This window comes from Anopheles coluzzii, chromosome 3 (assembly GCF_943734685.1).
Source record: "Anopheles coluzzii chromosome 3, AcolN3, whole genome shotgun sequence".
NCBI classification, from domain to species: Eukaryota; Metazoa; Arthropoda; class Insecta; order Diptera; family Culicidae; genus Anopheles; species Anopheles coluzzii.
In genome coordinates, this window is record NC_064671.1 from 43,362,050 (window position 1) to 43,385,937 (window position 23,888).

A 23,888-nucleotide genomic window follows, 5' to 3' on the forward strand; every position below is an offset into this window, starting at 1 on the left:
AACTTTTGAAGTCTTTTTGGTAAAAAACGAGCTCAAATATACATATCAGCTAGAATATTTTTTACTCTTTTTGGGAGACTGTTTGTTATTTAATCGTTTTAGTTAGAAGATAATGATGAAAAGCTAAATTTACCACAAGCGACGTGCTGGGTACTTGTTACTAAATAAATATGTTCTTTTTCTTTAAATGAATTTACTTGTTTGACTAAGAGCTATCGACTACGACTTTTACGATACATACGAAGAATAAGATTCTTTAGGTTATAGAAAAGTCTTTCGAAAATTCATGACGCCTCATTTCATATTTTGTTACAAAAACGCTCCAGCTGTCCGCAACTGAACGACTAAAATTGATGTTAGCATATGTATTTGACTTTTACTCAAATGATAAAGAACTTCTTCTTTGACTCAAGCTTATCTCTCGTAGTTGTGTTCTTTCTTACCAACACTGTATACTACATAAAAAAATGAGAGCACATTTCAGAACTCTGGTCCACTTGTTGAAATGTTTACCGATCCCTCGACCAACAGAGCATTACCATTTGCATTCCCATGTTCTACATTCCTTCCTACAGTTGGACTAATGCCATCGCTCATTAGAGCGTAAAATACATGATTATTTTGCTAGAGATGGCATTCAATTTCTTAAAACATTCCACCAATCCGTTATCTTCACACATCAAGTGATGCCTTAACATTCACATCGCCCCAGAACTTCAATTTCTGTAAGGAACAAGCGAACAAAATTCCTACCACGAAGTGACATGACCGTGCACACCTAACAACCTTCTTTGACTGCACTGCCTAGGTGTCTGTCCGCTTCTAACATCTTTATAACCGTGTCACTTGCGCGCGCTCGGCGTTGTGTTGCGTGCTGTACAGCACCGAAGCGTACCGCTCGGCGTAACATTCCAACAAGCGTGTAGCCCCATCCTTGGTCCGGAGGTTCCCAGGCCGTTGTAAAACCAGCTATTAACAAGCGAGGATAAACACACACATACCCCGGGGGGTGGCCGCGGATCATGCGGGACAAACCGACGGCCGACGTCGTAACGGAAGGAGACGCGTTTTCGGTTCGCGTCGAATGACATGGCACGCGAAAAACTGAACAAATAAATTCAATTAAAAGCATGTTTAGCTCGATCGCTCAATCGTAATGGTGTGTTCTAAGTGAGCACAGCTCGAAGTCGTCTTGTACGCATGTGAACGAATAAGTTAAAAAAAAAAGCCTGAAGGTCCGTAGCCCGTGACCCGTCTCGATGGCTTTATTTGGGCTTTGGCAAGACACTTAACACGGTTGTCTCGGCGGCACTCCCAGCTGTCCGTGGGAAACGCGGACCCTCTACCGATCAGTGCCAATATCGGTTTGCACTGAAGGTGTATATTCAAGCAGTGTTTGAGTGGCGTTAAAGCCTCACAGTTGTTCTGAATGGACCGTGCGATCGGACCCCAAAAAGTAAAAAAGAACTTCTCCAGGAGATGACGCTGGAGCACAAAAGCGGCTGCCGGAAGAGAAGTTTGGCGTGGAAAGAATTATACCCGCACAGACGTAGTAATTTCCATACCAGAGCGAACGGTTTCCGATCTGTTGTCGATCGATTTGGCGCTGAAAGCCGCTGTCAAACAAGTACGCAACGCAAATTAAAACTCCGCACCGTGAAGGCTGTCATGGCAAGCGAAATCGCGATCGATCGACACTGTAGGCAACATGTCGCACATCTCGTTTCGCACCGCGCAAGATGGGATCGTTAAGAAATATTAAAAGCTATCATTATCGGGCCCCGTCGATTCGGTCCTGTCGCGCGTTCGGTCCGATCCGGGCTAATTGGTCGTCCAGCGGCAAAAATGCTATCATCCCCCCCCATGCAGGAGCGGAAGTAATGCTGACGATGAGCTACGTCTCCGTTCTTTTGCATCGCTTCCAGTTGGAGTTTAGAGGAAGCCTTCACTCGTAATCCTTAAATGGACACCCCTCTACCCTTGCGGAGGGGGGGGTCTGTGATGTGAGGCCTCTCCTTGTGTCGGATGCGTGACGAAAGTTCAAGGCTACTACTAGACCGGGTTGCCCAAGGTGTGAACGAAGCAAGGCTAAAGTTCGTACAGATCTCCCAGGGGGCCACGAGCGGACCGTCGATTGTTGTTTGCTCCACAGTTCTTATTGCGCCGTCACAAAGCGGCATGTGTGCAAAGTTTTTATTGTCGAGCACGGCGTTTGACCGGCGTGTCCAGGGCAGGATTTTTAAGGTGAGGTGTGCAATTAGGTGTGATAGCGATCGCGTGCGATGTGTGTCGACGACTGTGACTGGCGTAAAGGCACACCTGAGGGCTGGGTGTTAACGAGCGCGCTCGGGGAGCAGTTTTTGTTTATGCAGAGGGATGGAATGGATGCGAAACATTCATGGACGATTGGTTTCTGCTAGCGATTTCAATCCAAAAGGAGCTGAAACTTTAACTGGGGAAATTTAAACTAAATCTGCTTAGTACATAAAAACGTATAGTACATTTCGTTAACGATCGGAAAGTTATTACCATAACATCATTCCAAGTATCCTACATCATGACTCGTGTCAAGTGAGGGTTAACTAAATTGTGTTTAATAAATAATTCATTCAGAGCAACTATTTCAGATTAAGATTTTGAATTTGTTTGATTATTTTTATCTCTGAGTAGCATTGGTTCATTGATTATTTTAGGACCAGCATTGATTCTTCAACTAAAGTGTTAAAAATTGTGGCCTGATAAATAATAAATTATTGTAAATGTTACTTCAAACGTGTTGATTCCAAAGCCTACAAGATCACAAAAACTTACATACTTCTTTGCCAATCACAACACGAACTTATGAGTGGCGACTTACAACCTCCCGAAAATAAGTCTCAAAACTCAAACACCCTCTTCAACCGCTTACACTTGGACCCTAGTGTACACCGCAGCCTCAGAATCCGAAGAGAACGTAACGTACTAGGGCCTAATTGTCCTTAAACCATTGACCCACTAATAATTGTCGGTGGTGTCGATACAGACGAGAAGTCACGATTTGCGCACCATGTACCAACAGTCTACCAAACTCACCGGGGAAAAAATGATTCATCGCTTGATGGAACGAACGTACAACGAATATTCGGAAGCGCTAAATACTATGTAGCTGATGGTGGTGGTGTTAATAAGCAAGTCACCGGTCAACTCCATTCCCTTTTGGGGTTCTTACGATCATTCAAGGAGAAGAGCCACACACGCACCGATGGGTTGCTCTTTTTTGTAGCATAAAAGTGTAGCATTCTTAATGACTCGCTTTCTGCCTGAGAAAAAAGACACGACATCCTTCTTAACCCAAGGAATGGCAGAAAGGGGCCACATTCACGCATACGTTACCCCTTGCGGCACGATCGTGCTCAAATGCTTCCAGCAGCAAGGAATGTTATGTTGAACTTCATCCATCAAAAGCTGCGGCTTATGCTAAAATTATGCCAAGCCTTTATCGATCGCACAAAAAAGGGATGATGGGAGAAGGGAGCAAGTTTTGTGATGTTTTCAACACCTTTCGAAGGTTGCTCGATCGATCACAAGCGGGCTTTGTGCGGTGGTGCGATATGGGATTGGGCGCATTAGAGTCCGCCCCCCGATCAAGCGTCGATTTATCCCTGAGGCTCCGCTGTCTCTCGAGCAGGCCTGTGTAATGCCTACCCGCCAGTGGCCGATATGTTGTGTACCATAAAACTTACGTCCATTCGCATTCGATTGGATTGTGGCGATTGGCTTTTACGGCTGGCAGGGCAATCGAACGAGCCAAGTTACACACCCAGAAGGCGTCCGACTCCGAGTCGTGGCTGGCAGGCCTTATGCAAGGGGAATCGTTAGATTGCCGCAAGGTGGGTGTGATTCGGTAGCTTATCCAATGCCGCACACGCTCATTTTATTGAGATTTCAATATTATGATTCACGCGGTGATTTGGTCGATTCGCACCAGGTACCGCTAAACATCGCGTGGCTATTAAGCGTGGCGCATTACATAGACTCACGGTTTAGCTTGCAATTGTCACGCAAATTGATTCGCCGGCGTGGTGATATTTTACAATCGTTACCGTATGCTTGGGGGAGAAATGGTAGGGTAATTTGAAAGGGAGTGTAACGAAATGAAACTCGCAATAAACATTTATTCATCACGCTTGCAAATGAGAATGATGTACGGTAATAATGTAATTGCAAGTGGAACTATTTATTGTGCACGTGAAACATGGTCAGTTTTTATTGTCCGTTCTGTGTCAAAATAAATGCAACGATTTTGTTTATTTTTTTCCGGAAGGTGTAATTTTGTTTTGATGAGCTATAAAAAATAAATCGTGATTTTATTATATGTTTTTTAATTCATGGTCGAAAGGATAAAAACAGATTTAAAATGTACATCTTTGGGATTAAATGCAGACATCGTGCAAGAGATCAGTAAGATACGAAACGGCTTAAGTTATGCTATTGTTTTACTATCATACTAATATTTTTTCATGTACAATCCCGACACCGACGACTGTCATAAGGTGCAAACTAAGCCAACTTGGACTACGGTTTGGCCAAGAATCTTATCGCCGACCGCTCTACTGTACGGTGAAACCAACTCCGACAAGGTTTTAAGTGTTTTCGAGACAGTAAACATCCAAATCGAAACATGAAACAACAAACAATGGCCAGAAACCGGGCTCGGAAGCTGTACGATCAAGTGCCGGCCAAACCACATGGTTGCATTTGGATGGATGATAAAACCTACGAGAAAGCCGATTTTAAACAAATTCCGGGGTAAAATTGTATAAGAGCAATGCTCGTGGCAATGTCCCCAACAGATTTAAATTTATTTTCGCTGATAAATTTGCTAACAAACTTACGATTTGACAAAGAATCTGCTCATGTGACAAAAAGATCACCGTGTTTGTGACGAATAAAAACATGACTTTGGATTTGTTTAAGAAAGAGTGCCTTAAGAAACGAATTTTGCTATTTATTGATGGTCCATTTTTTTGGTCCCTTTTTTTCTTTTTTTTATTGTTTCTTGATGGTCCAGTCATGTTTTGGCCTGATCTAGCAAGTTGCTATGATAGCAAGGGATTGTCGCAATGGTACAACGATGATGATGTGAAATTAATATCAAAATCCCTGAATCCACCAAATTGCCCCCAGTTTCGCCCAAGAGAGCAATATTGGGCAATGATGAAACAATAATTATAGAAAAATAGAACAGTAACTAAGGACATCATACAAATGTAGAATTGGTGGAATTTACTGACCAGATCAGTGACTAAAGCAGTTGTGCGCCTGCTGATAGGCGATATCAAAAGAAAAGTTGGGGAATTTCTTGGAAAAAACGAATAATATTTTTTTTCCTCTATATATATTTTTTAAACAAAAATATTTATTTATTTTTTTATATTTATATTTAATATTTATTTTTTTTATTTTTTTAACAAAATCGATGATGTTTTCCAAAAGAATTTTGCAATTGAATTAACGGTATGAAAGATACACGCAATGCAAAGTGCCCCATTTCTAAATGATCTGAGCCTTACTAATTATGAATCAATTGTTTCTTGTATATTTGTTTGCTATGTGAATATATTATCAAATTATGTTTTCATTTCTACTCCTCTATGTACAGTAAATTGTATCTAGTTAATTTTTAAATAGTTACTATCTTCAGACTAATTATGACCATGTGCTTGTAAGTACTAGTCAATTTATCCTTGTGCTAATGCTAAAGCAATGAAACCCCATTATGATAACCTTGTTCATTACCATTCCGCATTAAAGACAATAAAACCATACAACCTCATACGACGACCTTCAAACAGCACCGAGCAGCAATACCTCAACCGGCATTTAATGCTGCTGCCCCAACCGACATGCATAAAACAAGGCACGATAAAGAAAACCCCCTCACCGGGGACGCCAAATTACAATAGAATGTGCGCATATTACGAGCACATTAAAATCCATGACGATACCCGCTCAGCACCTTGACGAAAGAATCGTTCAGTCCGATCCTCTCCGGGCGCAAGAAGCTTGTCTCTAATGAATCGTCACGCCAGGAGTCGGGGACAGGCGTGAATTAAAAATGCACAACACGTTGACGGTTTCCCCGCATTTTGGTCCCCATCCCGCATCCCCATCGATCCCACACGCTATCCCCGTTATCGATAGGGTAATGGGGCTGGAAAATGGCAACACAATCAACTGGCGTGGAATGGAAAAACTGTCCGCCCCGTGTTCGTTATTGGTCCGCCGCTGTGACCACCGCTGAACACTTCCACATTTATTGCTTTTCCATTAAAAAATCGTCCCGGCCGGCTATCACAACTCGACCGCCGTGATCGACGTCCACCGCATACGATGCAATGATCCCGATGCGGCGTATCATTTCGCGACGGATTGACCACAACTCAGCGCTCATCTACCGATCGCAGCGCTCAATGACGTGCCCCAGCCAGGGCCAGGAATGAGGATCCACAAACACTCATTAAGGCGACGGGTGAGGGCTTATTATCGAGTTGGAAGGTTTCAGCGTCTTCCGAAAAGCAACGCAGGGCAAACACACAGGCACGCTATCCTGCGGAACGCGCACCAGACCAGCCTGCAGACCAGATTGATCGACATGCCTTCAATGCCTCTGCTTCCCTGTTCCCCATTCACCCCGCTGGTCGGTGTGTCTGGTCTAGCTACTTGTAATTGCTGTCGGGAGCAGGAATGAAATGAAAACTTATACATATCCGATCCACAGTCGCATCCACAGCACAGATGCTCGTTACCGGCTTTATTAGCGACAGTGGGACGCGTCGCCCATGCGAAATGTAATAAGTAATAACAACTATTAAATAAAGTAAATAGGCCACTAATTTCCGCCCAACCAAGGACGGGGTGAGTGCAGCGGGCACGTGGTGGGTGTCGTGCAGTCTAGAATGCGTTTAGTTTGGTGATTAAAGGGCAAAAAACGAGCGCAGAGTAGAAAACTGAGATTGAGTTGCAGTTTCGTCGAACAAGCACATCATTAACGGTGGCAGTAAATCAAGCGAGTGATTAAGACGGGTGCAGAAAAAGGCTACGGGAAAATAGCACACACTGCAGCACGTTCTATGGGAGGGGGGAAATACGTATAATTTAGTGAAGGATAATAAAAAAAACCCCGGCGATCCTTTCCGTTCGTGTTTTTTCATTATTATAATTTCTCAAACAATGTACCCACACACACATGGACGCTTGAGTAGTTGGTTAGTTTGTGTTTCATAGTTGCACAAGGATAATGGATATTAAAGTGTGCTTAAAGTTGGCCGCCTAGCAGCGGTTGGTGCCGCATCGCAATCCAGAAATCGAAACCATTGAACATAAAATACGCCATAAAATACGCACATTCTCGCAGCACTTGATGGGCAAAACGGGCAAGCTGCAAGTTTACCGTGTGTCTTCACTTTTACGAGCTGGCGTTTGTTTTACGATTCGGTTTCTAGTGTTGGCCTTTTTTGACCGCCGCAACCGCGAGACCGTCCGGGCAACTGCTTGGTGAAGCAATAAATCGTATCGAAACAACCCGTTGACAAATAAGCACACACACACACGCGCGCGCGCCTGCAAAGTGCAACGGGTGACATAAACGCTCTGTGCACATTTTCGTTCGCCGTGGCCGTCCTTGGCCGACAACAAGTGCACCGGATCGGGTGTTTAGACTCGTTTTGTTTCGAACGGTAATCGGAGATTTGTTATATAGCAAAAAAAAAAAGCGTTTAGTTTGAAGTGCCTTTATGTCTCACTTTAAGCAAAAAATCTGTCTCTCTTCGCTGTGGTGTGATCGTTTAGAATGGGGTTTGAGTGTCCTTGAAGCTGGCAAAAGAATTATTGTTTCCTGAGATATTCTGTTCTGATTTACACATGGTAATGGCACCTGCACGTTACAGCATAGTGTTATATTTATTATCATGATTGTCGGCAGGAAACGACGGCACGGTTTGCTTAGGCTCGAGCCAGCAAACTTCTAATTCCCGATTGCACCGTAGCAAACGTGAGTCACACAAACGACGGGGTAAATTATGTTTTATTCCACTTGTTAACATCCTTGCTGCCGTGTTCGCTACCCTGGGTCACCCTGCAGAGGGGGTGAAGGCGAACGAGAACATCATGTTTGATCGTGTGTAACCTCGGGTTCCGTTTTCGGTGGTGCATATGCTGTTGTATTTTTTTGCAGTTTTTGCACGATCGAGACGGCAAAACGGCAAAGCAACGTAGTAAAGTAGTTCACCATCCGCGTGCCGTGTTGCGCCCATGATCTCCTCCATGTAGAGCGTGCGAAAACGTGCAAGAATCTACGGTAGGGTGGCTTGCGATAATGCCAGAATTCCAGTAGTTGTACAGGAATAACATGGCGGCAAGAGCAGTCCGCCACTGTTGATTCAGTGCAGGAATCTAGTGTCAGCAACATAATCAACGCGGTGACTAAAGGTTTTGGAGGCCGCACTGCTGGACTACTACTGGTTCACTTATAGCTTCCATAATAGCATTCTTTATGCAGTTAGCAACACGGTTTTTGTTCTGTTCATCCTGACCGACGCTGTTCTAGAGTCTCGTCGCAAACAACAGCAATAACAATGCGATGCGACTACCGAAATAATTGCCACTCATTTGTTCGACTTTAATTTGTTCATATTACCGGTTAATTTTTATGCAAATTGCAACCCCGGGTTGATTAGCGGCCGCTGCCGAAGTTGTCTGGCGCTTGTGTCTCGAGACACGGGAATGACGAGAACGAGAACAAATCCGTTCGCGGCAAGCGGGGTGGAAGAAAGAAGCTGTGCATCCTACTAACTAGCATCGATTACCGCTCGACCCGGGAGGAGAGTTTGCTTCCGAAGTTCGACCCGAGCCGTTGGTAATTGTTCCGTGTTGAATGCGCCACACAGCAAAGGGAGACCTTTGTTCTACCCGAGCAGAGGAAATGGGAAGAAGAGGTTGTCTAGGTGTAGTTCTTGTCTGGTTTCCAGAACACTGATTCCAGCACAAAATCTGAACTCGTCTCTAGTACGCATCTTAGAGGAACAGAGAGAGAGAGAGAGAAGCAGAGTGAACCTCACAAGGGCGTCCCAATTACCAGCAAACCAGTGCGTAGTGGTTGATCTATGAGGGCAGGAGTGTTTTCGTTTGGGCTCGTATGATCCCAGCCCTGCTAGCTGCCCGATGGATACGCCGGTCATGGGGTCCACTGCACTTCAGGGAGTGGGTAATTATTTATGCATCACTCACTATCATTTCCGAGCGGTGGATGTGCAACTCCGCAGGGGCAAAAATCTAGCTCGTTGTTCCAATGTTGACCTCCGAAGACGGTGGGACGCATAAGTGGAAATGGAAACCCTGGTTCAATGTTTACCTTGGCGCAAACTCCAAAGTTCTTTGGGCAAGAATACCTTCGATAGTTCTTCCGAAAACAACCACATCCACAAGAGTGTTCTCTCTTCGTCTGCGATGCGGACGACTCCTAGACCACGACCACGAGAAAATGCCGGCCCATCATCGCCGTACACCTCGAACACCACCGTACCGGACGCCCCACGGTTTTGCTGCGCGGATCCGTAACAACATGAATATTTGTTATAATTTATGGATTGTTTTCCCTTGTCCCGAGCATTGGTTTTCTTTTGCCCCGCCGAGCCCGTTCACACCACCCTCGTGAGTTCGTGTTCGTTTTCGTTTTCGTTCAAGCGCATCTATGCTACATTCGAGACGCCACCGGAGGAGCGGTGAGAGGTGCACAAACGGACACCAGCACCAGAACGGTTCGCTCGCTTTGGCTGCTGTCTTGAGAACGAAGTTCAGATCAGATTGCGATTCGATTGCGTTCGTGAGAACGCTACCCCTGGGATTCTCGCGGTGGTTCGTGCTCGCGTCGTCCCGCTAAACCGCCGACTGGTAGCATGTTATGACAAGTCTCACATTTCATGGTGTACGCTCAAAATTGTCGGTTTCTGTCCCGAAGTCTGGCGGGATAATGATAAGTTATCTTCGGCGCAGCAACCGTGTCTGGAGTTAGAGCTGTTGCATGCTGCGTCTGCGTTTTTCGAACTCCACATGATTTTCCACGCTTTGTTTGAATAGGGCAATCCGGGCCGAGGACACTGGGGGAGGCCGATATTAACATGCCCACTTTACACGTTTGTGAAGGCGTTTGTGAAGTTGGAGCTATCTCCGACCATTGGGTGGTACGAAATCGATAGCCATCGCGGGGATGATAGGGGGAGAAAAGAACGTGTTCTACACACATTGAATGTCGTTTGGGTGAAATGGAAGAGGAGTTAAATTTTACACCTGTTGTGTTTCCGAATCAGATGGATGACTTCCTTGGGGAAACAGCACAGGATCATATTGCACACTGGAGGTGGATGAGCGAGGCCGATCTCATATTGGAGCAAGAATTTGTATGAGATATAGATGATCAGATCGAATTTCTTGGCCCTTGTCGATCGAGTCGATATATTGGGGTCGAAATTCAAACTATCAGTTTTTTTTTTATTTAAGATACTGAAACATGAAGATGTCTGGCGATAAAATATCTCACCTGTGTAATGAGATTAGCGGCAGTGAACTGAGGTTCTTAAGCCATTAAAATGTTTCTCATTGGTTATTCATTGACTAGCAAGATATGATGATTAACCTTTTCCGCTTGGAAGATCCGCCAGTGTCATCTACTTCTAGATAAAATCTATGGGAAATGGATATCGAAGCAATGGCTCAAGAGCTTTACACACTCAAGCACCCATCTAGATGGTGGTGATCAGGCTGATTTCGTTAGCGGGGTAGTGATGCGGAGGGTGGGTCCTTGAGGGGATTAATAAATTTCCTCGCCAACTATTGCCAACCGATTCCCATCTAATAGTCGAAGTGGTTTGCGCCAACCAAACCAAACCACCCACTCGCAGGGTAAGCCGCAAGGGAGTGTGGATGATGCCTGGGAGTGCTAGTGCATATGCAATTTTGCGATAATGATCGCGCCGCGTACGATCTGCGCCAGGGCGTGTGAAAGAGCTAGCGTGTAGCGCGAGCAGGATTAAGCGTACCACCGCTTCTTGTGTACACTACGGGCCGCCGTAGGTTGATGCACCGTGCACCGTACAGTTCCCTGCTTTTAACCCCTTCCCTCAATCTCTCGCTCTCCTCTCCGCAGAAGAAGAAGAAGTAGCGTAGCGTGATTTATAGGGACTCGGGAGAACTCCGCCACCATCACCACAACCGGCCTTTGATACTGGTACCGTTCATGCACACATGGGCACACGCGGGATTGTACATTTAAATTAGTGTTTGTTTGTTGTTTATTCTGTCCCTTCATACCGCCCGATTCTAGGACGGTGGTGAGTCTTGCGGGTTGGGGACGAAACGGTGAAGGTTTATCCACCAACCTCCACCCGTCGCCGTCCACTGCTGCCTCGATTCGATCCGATTCCAGGACCATAAATATTAATTGAAGTGTGCCCAATGATGCGAGAATATGATCGCAACGATACCAATTAAGAGTTCCAACCGAGGCGAAGGATCGGTTGCGTGTTCTCCTACCGCCCCCCGGTTGCTTCAGAGCAGTTCTGTACACTTTGGTGACTCCAGAATGTCATCATAGTTTGTCGTTGACACGGCACTGCGCTGCCACAACGAGTTGGACTGCGGCAGAGCGCGGAAGGAATAGAGACGCGGCGCTTGTTGGAGTTCAATTGGTGCCACCGAGACCGAGGCAGGCGAAGGGAATTGCATTCTTACGCTCCAGAAGAATGCAACAAGGCAGCACAACTTCTCCGCGCTGGCTAGTCCCGCTCCCCTGAGGACAGACCACAAATTTGCATTTTTATGAATTGACTTTTAATTGGCTACGATCGGGGTAAAGTTTTTTTTTGTGAAATTGAAAATAAAGTATTGAAGGTGGACTGCTGTCCGGGTGTGTACTGCCGCCTGGGATGTAAGTATCGCCCTTTGTCTAATTTTTTGGCCCAGCAGCACCACACCGACGGGCCACCTGGGTTGTGTTGGGGCCACATTCTGTGCTGGCTACTGGTGCTTGAAGTGGAAACGGTTACAAAAAGCTACGCTTATTACTGTAGTGCCCCGCGGACGTCTGGTGGACGGATAAGTGTCACGTTGACAATTAGCCGTCATACCCGTTGGGAGGGGGGAAAGGCAGCAGATAATGGGACGGGGGACGTTTTGACAGCATACCGGACGCCGGACGTGTAACGCCGAGCAGCGCTGGATGGAGATGATGTAATAATAATAATGCGTCAGGATAGATCAACTGCACCGTTTTGTTGAGCCAGTTGTCAGTTTCGCTTCTGATGGAGCCGGCGCCAATTTGTGTGTGGCTAAGTGGCGTCGTGTTTGCATTGGAGCTTTTTCTTACCCTGGTTCGGTCTCGATAGAACTAGAGTTAAACGGTCACTTACACGAACGTGTATGCCTGCATGCGTGTTCGAGAAGGTACAGGGTGGTTTGTGTGTAGCAACCAACTGTATTTTCCGCACTGCAATGGCGAGGGTCACACAGAAGGGTCTGCTGGCAAGAATCTATAGGTTCGATAGTGTTTATTGGAATACCTTCTGTAGCCAAAGGTAACGTTTCTAGCCGGCAATTCAAGACGTTTTGGGGGAGGCGTTTATGAGCATCCTTGAAAGGTCAGCAGTGAATCGAAAGCAAACGGGTCGATCGATGGTCAATCACAGGATTAGCTTGCACAAACGGCTTTCCAGTGTTCCAGTGTCTCGCTGCGCTTTGCAAAGCGAGCCCCGTGGTTGGGCCACAGCCGTGGTCGGGGAATGGAATGTTGAAGGTTTTTATTATTATTATTATTATTTTGTTCTCCTTGCCAATGGGAGAACGAGGGGAAAGCAAAATCCCACATACGGTGTTTGGGTCGGACACACACACATACACACCGCCCGGAAAACATGGAATCGTCGATTAAAGTGATGGCAGTACCATGAGCTTAACCGCTTGCAACATTGTTGTCACTCGGTAGGGAGTGTAGCCATGCAGCGGCACGGTTACGATACGAAACATTCCCGAACGGCAGCACCGGCCTGACCCAGGGCCGGGGTCAAGCCGAGCCGGTACGAGCTGGGCAAGCGGTCTCCATAAAACATGTACGGGAAATGATTCGCCATTAAGGTGCTACATAACTTTAGCGCGTCATCCGGGCCCCCTTGGGTTGCTGTTTGTTCGTGTGCTGCAATCCGGCTCCAGGTGAGTGTGCTCCGCATGAATTTCTCTTCAAACGCTGGCAACAGGCGTTAGTGAATTTAATATGCTATTTAATACCCCCCCTGCATTAGTAGTGCGCCCGGAATCGATACAAGGTGTATGCGTAATGCGAGTAATCGAGTGCACAAGTCAACACAAAAAAGCCGACCAACCAAGAACGGATTGTTTTATTTCATAGCCATTATCGTGCCCATCATCATCACCATTATCATCATTATTATGGTGATCGGGAGCGCCAGTAACGGTCTTGCAATGATTGCTAATTTACGGATCTGGCAAAGGGCTTTCGTGTGATGCATTTTGTTACGCACGCAAAGATAATTGTGCAGGTTGTAAAGGGAAGATGGGAGAAATGTACCATTTGCTTGAGAAATTTGCACAACATCAGACTATTTATTTCGCGCTGCAATTGATCTTATATGTACTGATCGTGTTGCATTCATTACGGCACTGGATTGTTCACATCCGTTAAACAATTCCAGATATTAAGCATCGTAGACAGCAAATAAGCCAATATCTTTCGCAACTTGTAAGCATTATTTTGCAGCTTAATTCTGCGTAACTGAAGAAAAAGGACAAACGCGACCACTAATAATACGATACAATCAAAGCAACACGAACAAAACACCACACCATTGCAAATCCGCAACGGTGCAAACAGACAGACAGACAAGTTTTACGAGCTACGATTGACCACATATCATAAATCAAAGCATATGGTGCCCAAGGCCGTGGCGTCCATTACATACGTCCCCAAGATCGACAGCAAAGACATGCGTAAACATGGGCTGCACTACCCGTTGCTGTGAAAGTTATTAATCATCCGCTAATCCGCTCCGACGATGCAATGGGTTGCATCGATCGAGGCATGGGCTAAAGCACCTTGCTGGTCAGTCAGTGCCACACCCAAACGGTGCAATCGAACGATGGATCGATCGTTCGCACCCAAGTGTCACACCTGATCGCACGGTCAACGATGGCGCAGTTTCGGTGGTGACCGTTAGATGGTTGAAAATAACTGTGTTTTGTGCTTTTTCAAAGCTTTAATTGAACAACGAACCGTTCGAGGGGGGGGGGGGATCTACCAGCTGTCAGGTTGATTGTGACGTTACTATCTTATTATCACATCGTCGCATCCTGCTGCTGCTACAATCCTGGCAATTGACTGAACTTTTGATAAACTCCACCCATCGTATCATTTGTCATCGTGTGGTTGAGCTACTCTCTGCACCCAGTACTTCTATAAAAGGCGATGTTTTATTTTTATTTATCTTTTTTGCCTTTATTCCATCGTTTCCTCTCTTAATTTTCTGGGCAGCCTTAATGAGCTAATGGGGAGAAGGTACATTGGTACTGTCCATGTTTTTGCTCTTCCCTCTTTCCTGCGCTTTAATTTGTCCCCTTGTTTGTTTACTGCAAATGAGTGATCCTGGTCACGGCACCAAAGCTTTCAACCTCTCGCCAATTGCCTCCGCACAACGGAAAGCATGACTAGAAATATGACGTGCCGTCATGTGTGTGTGTATCTGATGCTGTAGTGCAAAACTGCAGAATGACTGTGCGGTGCATATTTTACCCTGCATGCACACCGAAATCACGACACCGTGCACACCACCGAACAGCAGCGCGTGACCGCATTTGGCCACCAGGATAATGCCGGTACCAATGGCTGGCCAAGACGGTTGGCAAAGTATGTGATTAGCGTCCGTAAAGTATTGGATTAAAATAATAAACGGGTGAATATATTGTGCAATTAAAATTGAATAGTCCTCGGTGGCGGAGGGGCGTATGCCATTCGGTTCGCTCATCGAGATCCGTCGATCGAGAATTCATTTGCGCGTTTGGCGGATGTATGCGGTGTGTATCTCTTACGCTTGTCTATAGCTGGGATACTGCGTGCAGAGGAAAAAATAGAGAAATACCCCAACAAACACTGTACTGATGGTGCAGCATCTACATCGATCGGTGAACAGGTTGTGAGCAGAAATGGGGAGAGTAGATCATTAGAGGCTGAACCGGGTCCAAGCACTGGCAACAACAGCACATCTGGTGTATACAGTTTCTAACACGCACCCACCAGGCCGTCGTTTGTGTTCGGATTGGAAAAATCGGTAGCATTGGGTAAGGTCCGTTCCTGGCAGCCGAGTGGTTGGCAATCCATGGGCACATCCGCTCCATTCCGGACGTGGATGGTGGTGGTGCAATGTTTTTGGGCGACCCGCTCATTTGCACGCTAACGGCGCGCGCGTATGGAGGCAATCAGTGTGGAAATTACGCAAAAAGAAGGGAAAATTATAACTACAGTCGACACGATCGACAGTGAGCTTGGTTGGCGCAGTTGCTTTTTGCAATGCAGCTGCTGCTGGATATCGATGTCGAATGCATCAAGCAGAAATAGTGTGCAATTTGTCAAACGTAAATGATTCTGGGTAAACATTTTCTCTCGGCTCGAGATGCGGGGGTTGGCAAAAGGCTAATAAAGGTAGTACAGGGAGTTTGCTAAATGAAATTGATCGGTATAAATATTTGCGTGTTTCGTTGGGTAATGATCGACATTTACCTGCACCAGGTTCGATGTGCGAATCAATTCCAGAATCAATATCGTCTTGCTCACCTGGAAATAAAAAAGAGAAAAAAGGGATGTTTAGAAATGAGTCTTTAAAATTGAACACGCTGTATCTCTATTTGTATGTTAAATATTCAAAATTATGTAGGTCTACTGATAAACTTCAATCAATTAGTAATTCTCTACGGCTAGCTTACCGTCTGCTTACAAAATACTAATTTTCATACCTAACAAAGGATGTGAACCATTAAGCAGCGGTAACCGATCGGAAGCTAGCGCAGTAAAACCCTTTTCCCGAGCGGCGAATCAGTTGACATTTACATAAGCATGTATAATTCTAGCAATCGCTTCCATTTCCCACCGTCCGAATCGGAATCGAACCGAGCACGTAAACGAAAAAAGACTCGATAAAACCGTGCACGATTGACTCGAGTCGCGATTAACGCGTGAGAAAACCACCGAACTGTAAGGCGACACGCCGAAGGTACACTCCAGTGATTAATTCGTTGCCCGTTTGCCCGTTAATTCGCTGACAACGTGCCCGAAACATGTGTGACCACGCGAAAGCAGTGAGAAGTATGGTGGAACGAAAAAAAACAGTCTCTCTCTCCGTGTGCCCAGTAATGACAAAGCAGGAAAGGAAAAGGTTTTAAAATTGGTCTGCTCACTGCCTTCAGGTTCATTCCATCTCCAAAAACGATGCGACAATGTAGGTAAAACCGAAAGACATCGTTCGGAAGCTATTAATCACAGAAATTGTGTCCCCAGCGCTGATCAACATCCGAATTGCTGGTTGGGTAGCAGCGGAGGTGCTGGCAATGCTTCACATGCAACGCTGAAGCGAACTGGATCGCGAGCGGAAACATAAAAGCTGCTGTGCTTTCTTTCGGTGGCCGCAGCACGATAAGTAATCGAACACGATCCACCGAACGTGCGACAGCCCCGAAAAGGAGAGGAGGCGGTGGGGCTCATTTCCGCTTGGAAGGGAGCTATTAAAGACCCTCACCTTCGCATGTTCATTAAGTCGGCACAGAGATGGTGGAAGGCCGTGTGCATCTTATTTTTGGGGGAATTTCGAATGAAGCATTAAGCGGTGAATGAATGTCAACGGTGTGAGATGGCCAGTAGTTAATCGAAAGCGAAAATCGTCGACAATCGACAACGACCGCACCGAATTCGGTGCCGTTCATTGAGCGCGCGCCTTTGTGTGTGTGTGTGTGCGTATATGTGGCACGCATATTAAGATAAGGTTCCACATGCTTTCGCTTCCCGCGCACTCCTCAACGTTTGGCAGCGTGATTCGCGCAGACTTTCTTCTACCACCACCGCTGTTCGGTCTGTTAATTAAAGTTCCCGTCAGCTGAACGTTTAAGATCCATTTTAGGTACAGGGGCTTTGCTGTTGCGACGTGTAGTCAGGACTGCCGAGCGGGGCTGGTCAGTGGCTGCCCGGTAAACAGGAAGCAGCCAACACCGCGAAGTGCGGGCGACCGATGGTAGAAAGCCATGAAATGAAAGTGAAATCGTTTATCGATCAATGGTCCCTCTTCCCTCTTTCCCTTTATTTCTTTCTCGCTCTCTCTTCCTCTTTTCTGGTATTGTGTGATGAGCGGCAGGTTGGTGTAAGCAAATTACGACACCGTTCCCTACCGTAACGGTGCAAAAATGCGTGGGAAACGTTAGGCGCGATAACGAAAGATTTCAACGCTTCGTTCAAGGCTAAATTTGGCGGCATGCGACGAACCTTTGAGTTTATTTTTGATTTTATGATGTTGACCCGTATTTGAAATATTGTTTGTATTAAAACACTAGTTTAAATATTTTCAATATTTTTGATTGTTATAAAAATATTTTCCAATCCCATCAATGTTACAACAATGGCCCTACAATAAACTATTACGCAAAATTACTGTCAAGTGAAGTGGTTTCGAAAACTACCTCACTATTCCGACACAATCTTAGTTTCTTGTACTTGCCAATTGCTATTGAAATGAAGAAATCAGCCATTTGCAACTCCTCGTCAGCTCCGATCACTATCTAGATCACGCACCGCAATGGGGTTTCTTTTGATTTCGCACTCCGGTATTCCATTTCTTTCGTGATGCGCTTGCAGTACAGCGCTCGATACACGACGCAAAAGTCGTAAAGTCGTGCAGTACCCGAATGCAGCAGTATGAGGCAAGACGAAAGGTCAAGGGTACATTGCCGCGATGTTCCTACTCCGCCCCACCCCGCACCACTCTTTGCTTAAGTAGCTTCGATTGAGTAGTAGATTCCTACTCGAAGGAAAACACGGATGCCGGTTCTTATCATCGCGTCTCGATCGGGCGCTCAATCAAACCGAGCTGTTGTGTGGCTGTCATCGAGCGATGGGCTGATGCGATGCGGATCGAAAGCCCCTGGGAAGCCTGTGATAGTGACCACAGGATGGATCACATTTCGGTGCGATTGATGGTGCGATTTCTTGATGTGGATCTATTAATTTAGCATACGGCCGACCGAACCGTCCGTGAGCGCGATAGGTGCTGGATTATTGGACTGGTGGAGCCGTGGGATAATCGCCGGCTGCAGAGTGACGCGTGATGCAAGTCGTTTGCAATGCACATACAAGCCACGCACGATCGTCCGGCGTGTGTGGAGCGAATATGAATTTTATGTCTTTATTTACACCCGGTCGTGGATAATTCGGTCGTGATTCGAACGATCGAAAGAATCATTGTGTGTGTGTGTATGTGTGCGAGGTTTTACATTTCATGCCTTCAACTTACTTTTAAGTAGCTTATGAGCTGGATCTTAATGGTGTCGTAAAATACCTATTAAACGGAAGCGCGATAACTCCACTCGAAACAGAAAACTGAATTTAAAATGCATTAAATTTATAAGTCCGATTTTAAACGAATTTAAAACATCAACGCTCCATTCAAAGTTTAGTTGAGCCACTATTTTTAAGCTATAGCTCACTGCACGTGAAAACGGATGTGGCGCTAATTAAGGGTTCACTTTCTATCCGGCATCCGAGTGACCATAATAGACGGCTGACGACGGCTGGCTCGAGCTTTACGCGGACAAGCGCACAAACAGTGAAATATCAACACATAAAACTCATCTTGAAAATTACCGTCATTACGTAGCTGCGTAGGACAAACAGCGAATGCACGCGCGCATAATTTATGATGATTTGAGTGCGAGTTTCCCCCTCGACACGCTGTGACACTGCTGTCACTACGCACACTCTCCGATCAATCACGCCAGCGCGCGCTTGCCGATCAGCAGCAATGTTAATCGAAAATGATTAACTACCGGTACCGGTGGAGCTGTTTGTGTGACTATAAGCGATCCGATCGAGGCTTTAATGTCACGCTAACATGAAAGTTTTCCACCAGATTTCGAACGAGACATTGCCACTCTCTACCCGTATCCGGCATGGATACGGTGTCCTGTTGGAACATCGCTTCTTGCAAGATCAAGGCGAACAGATAGGCCCATACTCTAAGGACGATCGATATTCACCCATCAAAGATACGTACCGGTGTGCGTGCCCATAAACTGTATTATTTATAAAATTCATTAATTTTAATTAAACTTTATGCGTAATTATTCCCTTGCCTGCGAATGCGCCAGTGCCGAGCTAATCGGACGGCACGAATCTTGCCTGAAGGATGCGCGGCGAACGCTAGAGATCTAGGATCGGTTCCATCGGTTTACTGAGCGCCACGCTGAACGAGCCGCGCGGGATTGGAACATAACATTTTATTAGCCCGCAATCGCGCATGTCCCCCGGAGCGTTCGTCTGGGGTCTAGCTGTACGAGATCCTTTGCTGCGCTTTCCTGGTATGCGTCAACGGGGTGCGCTGTAGATTTTTTTACATGCAGGATCCAGAAATAATCATGCGAGGAAAGAACGCACCCAACGAGGGAGATGGGGAAAGGGGGAAAAATAAAACACAAGATAAAAAATCATTCATCTTCATCTCCTTCCGTAGAGCATCAAGGCAGAAGGCAGATCATCGTTCCGATGTTGAAATTGACTCCGGGAAGGGAAAATGTAGCGGCCGCTTGGTGCCGTCATCACCGCTGCAAGCAGCATCCTCGGCACTGATCTGGTAGAAATAAGGACCATTGGGTAGCGCTAACGAAGTAAACAACTTGCAACTCGGAGGCTCAAATTAAACCTCACACGCGAAGAGGTATTAAAAGTCGCCATGGTATTGCCGTGGTTTGCTCGCGGGGATACCGCGATACGCTAGATCGGATCTATTTAATTGAAAGTATCTTTCCGATGCGCCCCGCCCGTTAATGTGTTGAAGAAAAGGCGTCACAAATAAGGGAGGCAGCATTTTTGTGTTTGAGGAACGATTGCTATAGGGATTCAAAATTGTAGTTTAAACGTAAGTAAGTAGTTGAATTGTCGTATCTAATCTGCTGTTTGTTCTTAGTACAGGAATTTAATACTTATTACAGCCATTTTTCACCATTTTTGACTGAGATGAAAACAACTTTTTCATCTTGGGGGACAAATAATAAAATTATTTTGAGAATTGAAAATAAAAAAAGAAAAGATATAGCACGTCAATGTGATATGGCCCGGTGAAAAATCATTCTCCAAACAAATTAACATTAATATAAAAATGAAACTTTAATAAAATTAAAAAAACACAAAAACACAACTAAATGAATTATTTAAAAATTGATCAATTTAAATATATCTCTTTCTCTGCTTTTTCCAGTTCATCCTTACGTTTCAGCCTTTCAAAATACGTTTCATAATTCTGTTTGATAGCCTTGAATTACTTCGCCCGGGCACCTTGAACCCTTTGCGTGATCTTTGCCGCACTTGACACTGGGGGCACTTTTCCAGGGACAGGTTGCAAGTGTGTGCGCAGCAGCAGGTTCACGAATGGCCCAGGGAACGAATGAGATATACAAAGAAATGACACAAGCCATTCCTCTCCGTAAATCGATCGGCCACTGTGTGTGTTTGCCTGTTGCGGTGACCGATGGGGGAAATACGTGCTAGTTGTGCGAGTGAGGGGGATATTGGTAGAAATCATGACAAATTTAAATTAATTTTACCACACACATACACCGGCTAGGAAGCTGTGGAATGTAATTTCATGCCGCTAATCGAGTGCAAATATGTGCATTGGTCGCGGTGCAAGAGGATGGGTAAGATGTGCAAGGATGCTGAAGAGAGGTAATAGTTAGACCTGATCTGTAAATATGGTATGATTATGGGATTGAAGGACTTATAACAATAATAATTGCAAGGGAGCGGTTGAATCTGACGAGTTTTCACCTTTGCTTGTGCAGATGTATTAATTTGAAAAAAAAGGGATTTGCAAAAAAATAGCGAAAATTGTTTCTAATTGTTGCTCTTTAAAGTAATCATAGAAAACTATCAAAAATATGACCAAAATACAATCGAAAAAAAAATAGTAATAAAATGTTAGTAAAACTCTCACGATTAGCGGTTTCATTCGTGTGCTACCAAAAGATGCATAACTCACCTGAATCACTGACGTCGACCGATGAGCGATGGCGGGTCCGAAGTCGCGGCTGGGCCTTACCGCCATCGAGCTGCAGCGTAAGCTTGTCCCTTCCTGGGGGCGTGTTGCTTTTGGCCGAAATTGGCGACTGTACCTCGTTGTACACTGTGGTGCATCCGTGCATCAGATCCAGGTTGCATTGTATTTTGGGTGGGTGTTGCAATGGTGGAAGGAGTGGGGACGGGGGTGACAAAATAAAACACAAATGGTCGAAGTGCAAGCGTAACAACCGTGCATACGTACACAAAATCACACACGCACATACAGAATCAAACAAGTAAATATGAAAAAACGCATTCAAACATGCAAAACATGAAGCAAAGCAAATTGAAATTCATTCATTTGATGATGGAAGGAATGCAGGTGAAGGATGCAATTCAAGCATATTTGATTTGAGGTGTGTCGAAATGGAGGAGAAATTGGTGATGAAGGAAAAGGAAGATGGTGGTAAAGAAAGAGAAAAAAAACGAGAAAGAAAAAGAAACAAAACTTTAATTGAAGCCAAATCATAGATTTGCAATTATTGTTATATTTACATTGCAAAATGGGTGCTTATAAGATAGGATAAAGCGGATCAACAAACCGATTCGGTGCAGTAAAAGATAAGAACCGACCCGTGGAGTAATATAGATTTCGTGCAACATACCCTACAACAAACCCACCATCACGCTCAAATAGACCAAAAATCATCAATCGAACACTGTAGTAACCGATCGCACAACAGTGAGATCGATGCGATCGGATCGTTATCAACTTTGTTTGGCAAACGGTCGCACCGCCAGGTTCACCACGGACAGTTTTACCCACTGCTAGGGCGAGAGTAAAATAGGTTTAATGTGCCCGTGCCTTGGCGGCCGTAAAACGAGGGCGCAACAGTCAGCTACATAATTAACGCGCTGGCCGTGGCGCGCTCGGTTGAAGATAACCGAGAGTAAACAGGCAGCACACAGCCGACAACCCGTGCCCACAGCATTGCCAGTGCCACCGGATGCAGTTTGCCCGGTCGCCTGGTTTGCGCAGGCCACTGGCGTTGTTCATCTGATTGGAAATGTCGTATTTTATTTCATAACTGAAACCTTTCAACACTTTAACACGTTGCACCATAATCATAGCAGCGGGCCGTTGTCAGGGCCATTGCATTTAATCGCTGCGGCACGGCAAAGCGGCCGACTGCACTGTTGGTGTAGAATTTATGTTTCTAAATCGTTCGCACATTTCAAAGTGATGGTTTCGTTTTATTCTAATTGCGGGTAATGATAACGGGGTCCTACCACACTGGGACGGTTTGTGACACTTGCCGTGCCGTGCGCAGGGCAGGACAGTGAGTGGCATCGTAACGGCAGCAGCGCTTTGCAACATAATTGCCAGCGTAAAAAGGATGTGCTAAGGTGTGACCGTAAATTAGGCATACTTTATAACGTATTGTTTGGTATCGCTACGATTACAGGGATGTGTGGGGACATCGGTGTTAAGGAAATTGTCGCTCAAAGACTCTCATCACCGATAGTTGCAAATCGGTATAAATGTGTTAGAAGTATTTTCTTCCACCATGGTTTTCTCAAGAAGCAAATCAGTGCTCCTTGTAGAAGACGACCGAAGGGGCAACGGTTTTAATGTTAGAGTTGAAGAAATTATGATCGCACGGATGGAACAGTCTTCTTCTACAACAACTGTAAGCATGAACCCTAGAACCGGCCAAGCCACAGCATTGAGCATTTGAGTGCAGAGTCCGAACACTTCCTACGGAGCCCTAGTCATCCCGGGAGACAACAACATCACCCCTCGTTCATCGTATCACGCCGTAGTAAGAAGGGCCTTTGTTCGGTGCAATTATCATACAATTGATAAATGAGCGTTACAATCGAATGCAACAGCGAACTAGCGAATGTCGGCGGATCTCTCGCAATGCATCTTTCGAGTTCGAATGTGCTTCGGGGGAACGTGTGACGAGGGCGTGTGGAGGCAGATGTACGTTTACAAGTATATTGCCTCCGGTCGGAGAACGTTGTGGCACAATAACGACTGCACTGCAACATTGTTGCACTATGGGTTGGGTAAAATGTGTAAAGAGAGAGAGAGGGAGCAAAAGTAGTATTACATCGAAGCATAAAAGAAGTCGATGGTTCGATCGTATAATAGCGAAATGCACTTATAGACACAGGAAATAAAAATTGCAAAAGAAAAAAAAACCCAACAACGAAGGAATGGAAATGAGTACCATCGGTACCGGTTCGGTTGATGGAGCTGGTTTTGGGGGTTGATGCATAGATGCAGGAGGGGATGTTTATTGAGTTTGCAAAAGCATCAGCATCACATATCCCCGTGCGCGCACAGTAGGTGCTTATTGGCGTTGGTGTGACGCTGTAAATTATAATTACACGCGAAACTTATCAAAACGTCTCCGCTCTTCTTCTCACGTGGAAATATCTCTCTCTCTCTCTCTCTGCCATTCTCTCTTTCTCTCTCTCTCGATCACTCTTCCGAGACCGTAGGTGTGACCTCTGCCCATTGATGAATATC

General features: G+C 45.6%; 1 protein-coding gene across 7 annotated transcripts in view; it reads right to left on the reverse strand.

The window, feature by feature from the left end:
- Positions 1–23,888, reverse strand: part of LOC120957121 (protein outspread-like) — a 192,275-nt gene that overhangs the window by 11,696 nt on the left and 156,691 nt on the right. For 6 of the 7 annotated variants that reach the window (XM_049609536.1, XM_049609535.1, XM_049609537.1 and 3 more), the window contains exon 6: positions 21,330–21,473. In XM_049609536.1, the coding sequence (XP_049465493.1) occupies positions 21,330–21,473 (144 nt within the window). Of the gene's footprint in view, positions 1–15,817; positions 15,872–21,329; positions 21,474–23,888 lie in introns of all 7 variants that reach the window. The other variant, XM_040379138.2, reaches the window with a different exon arrangement.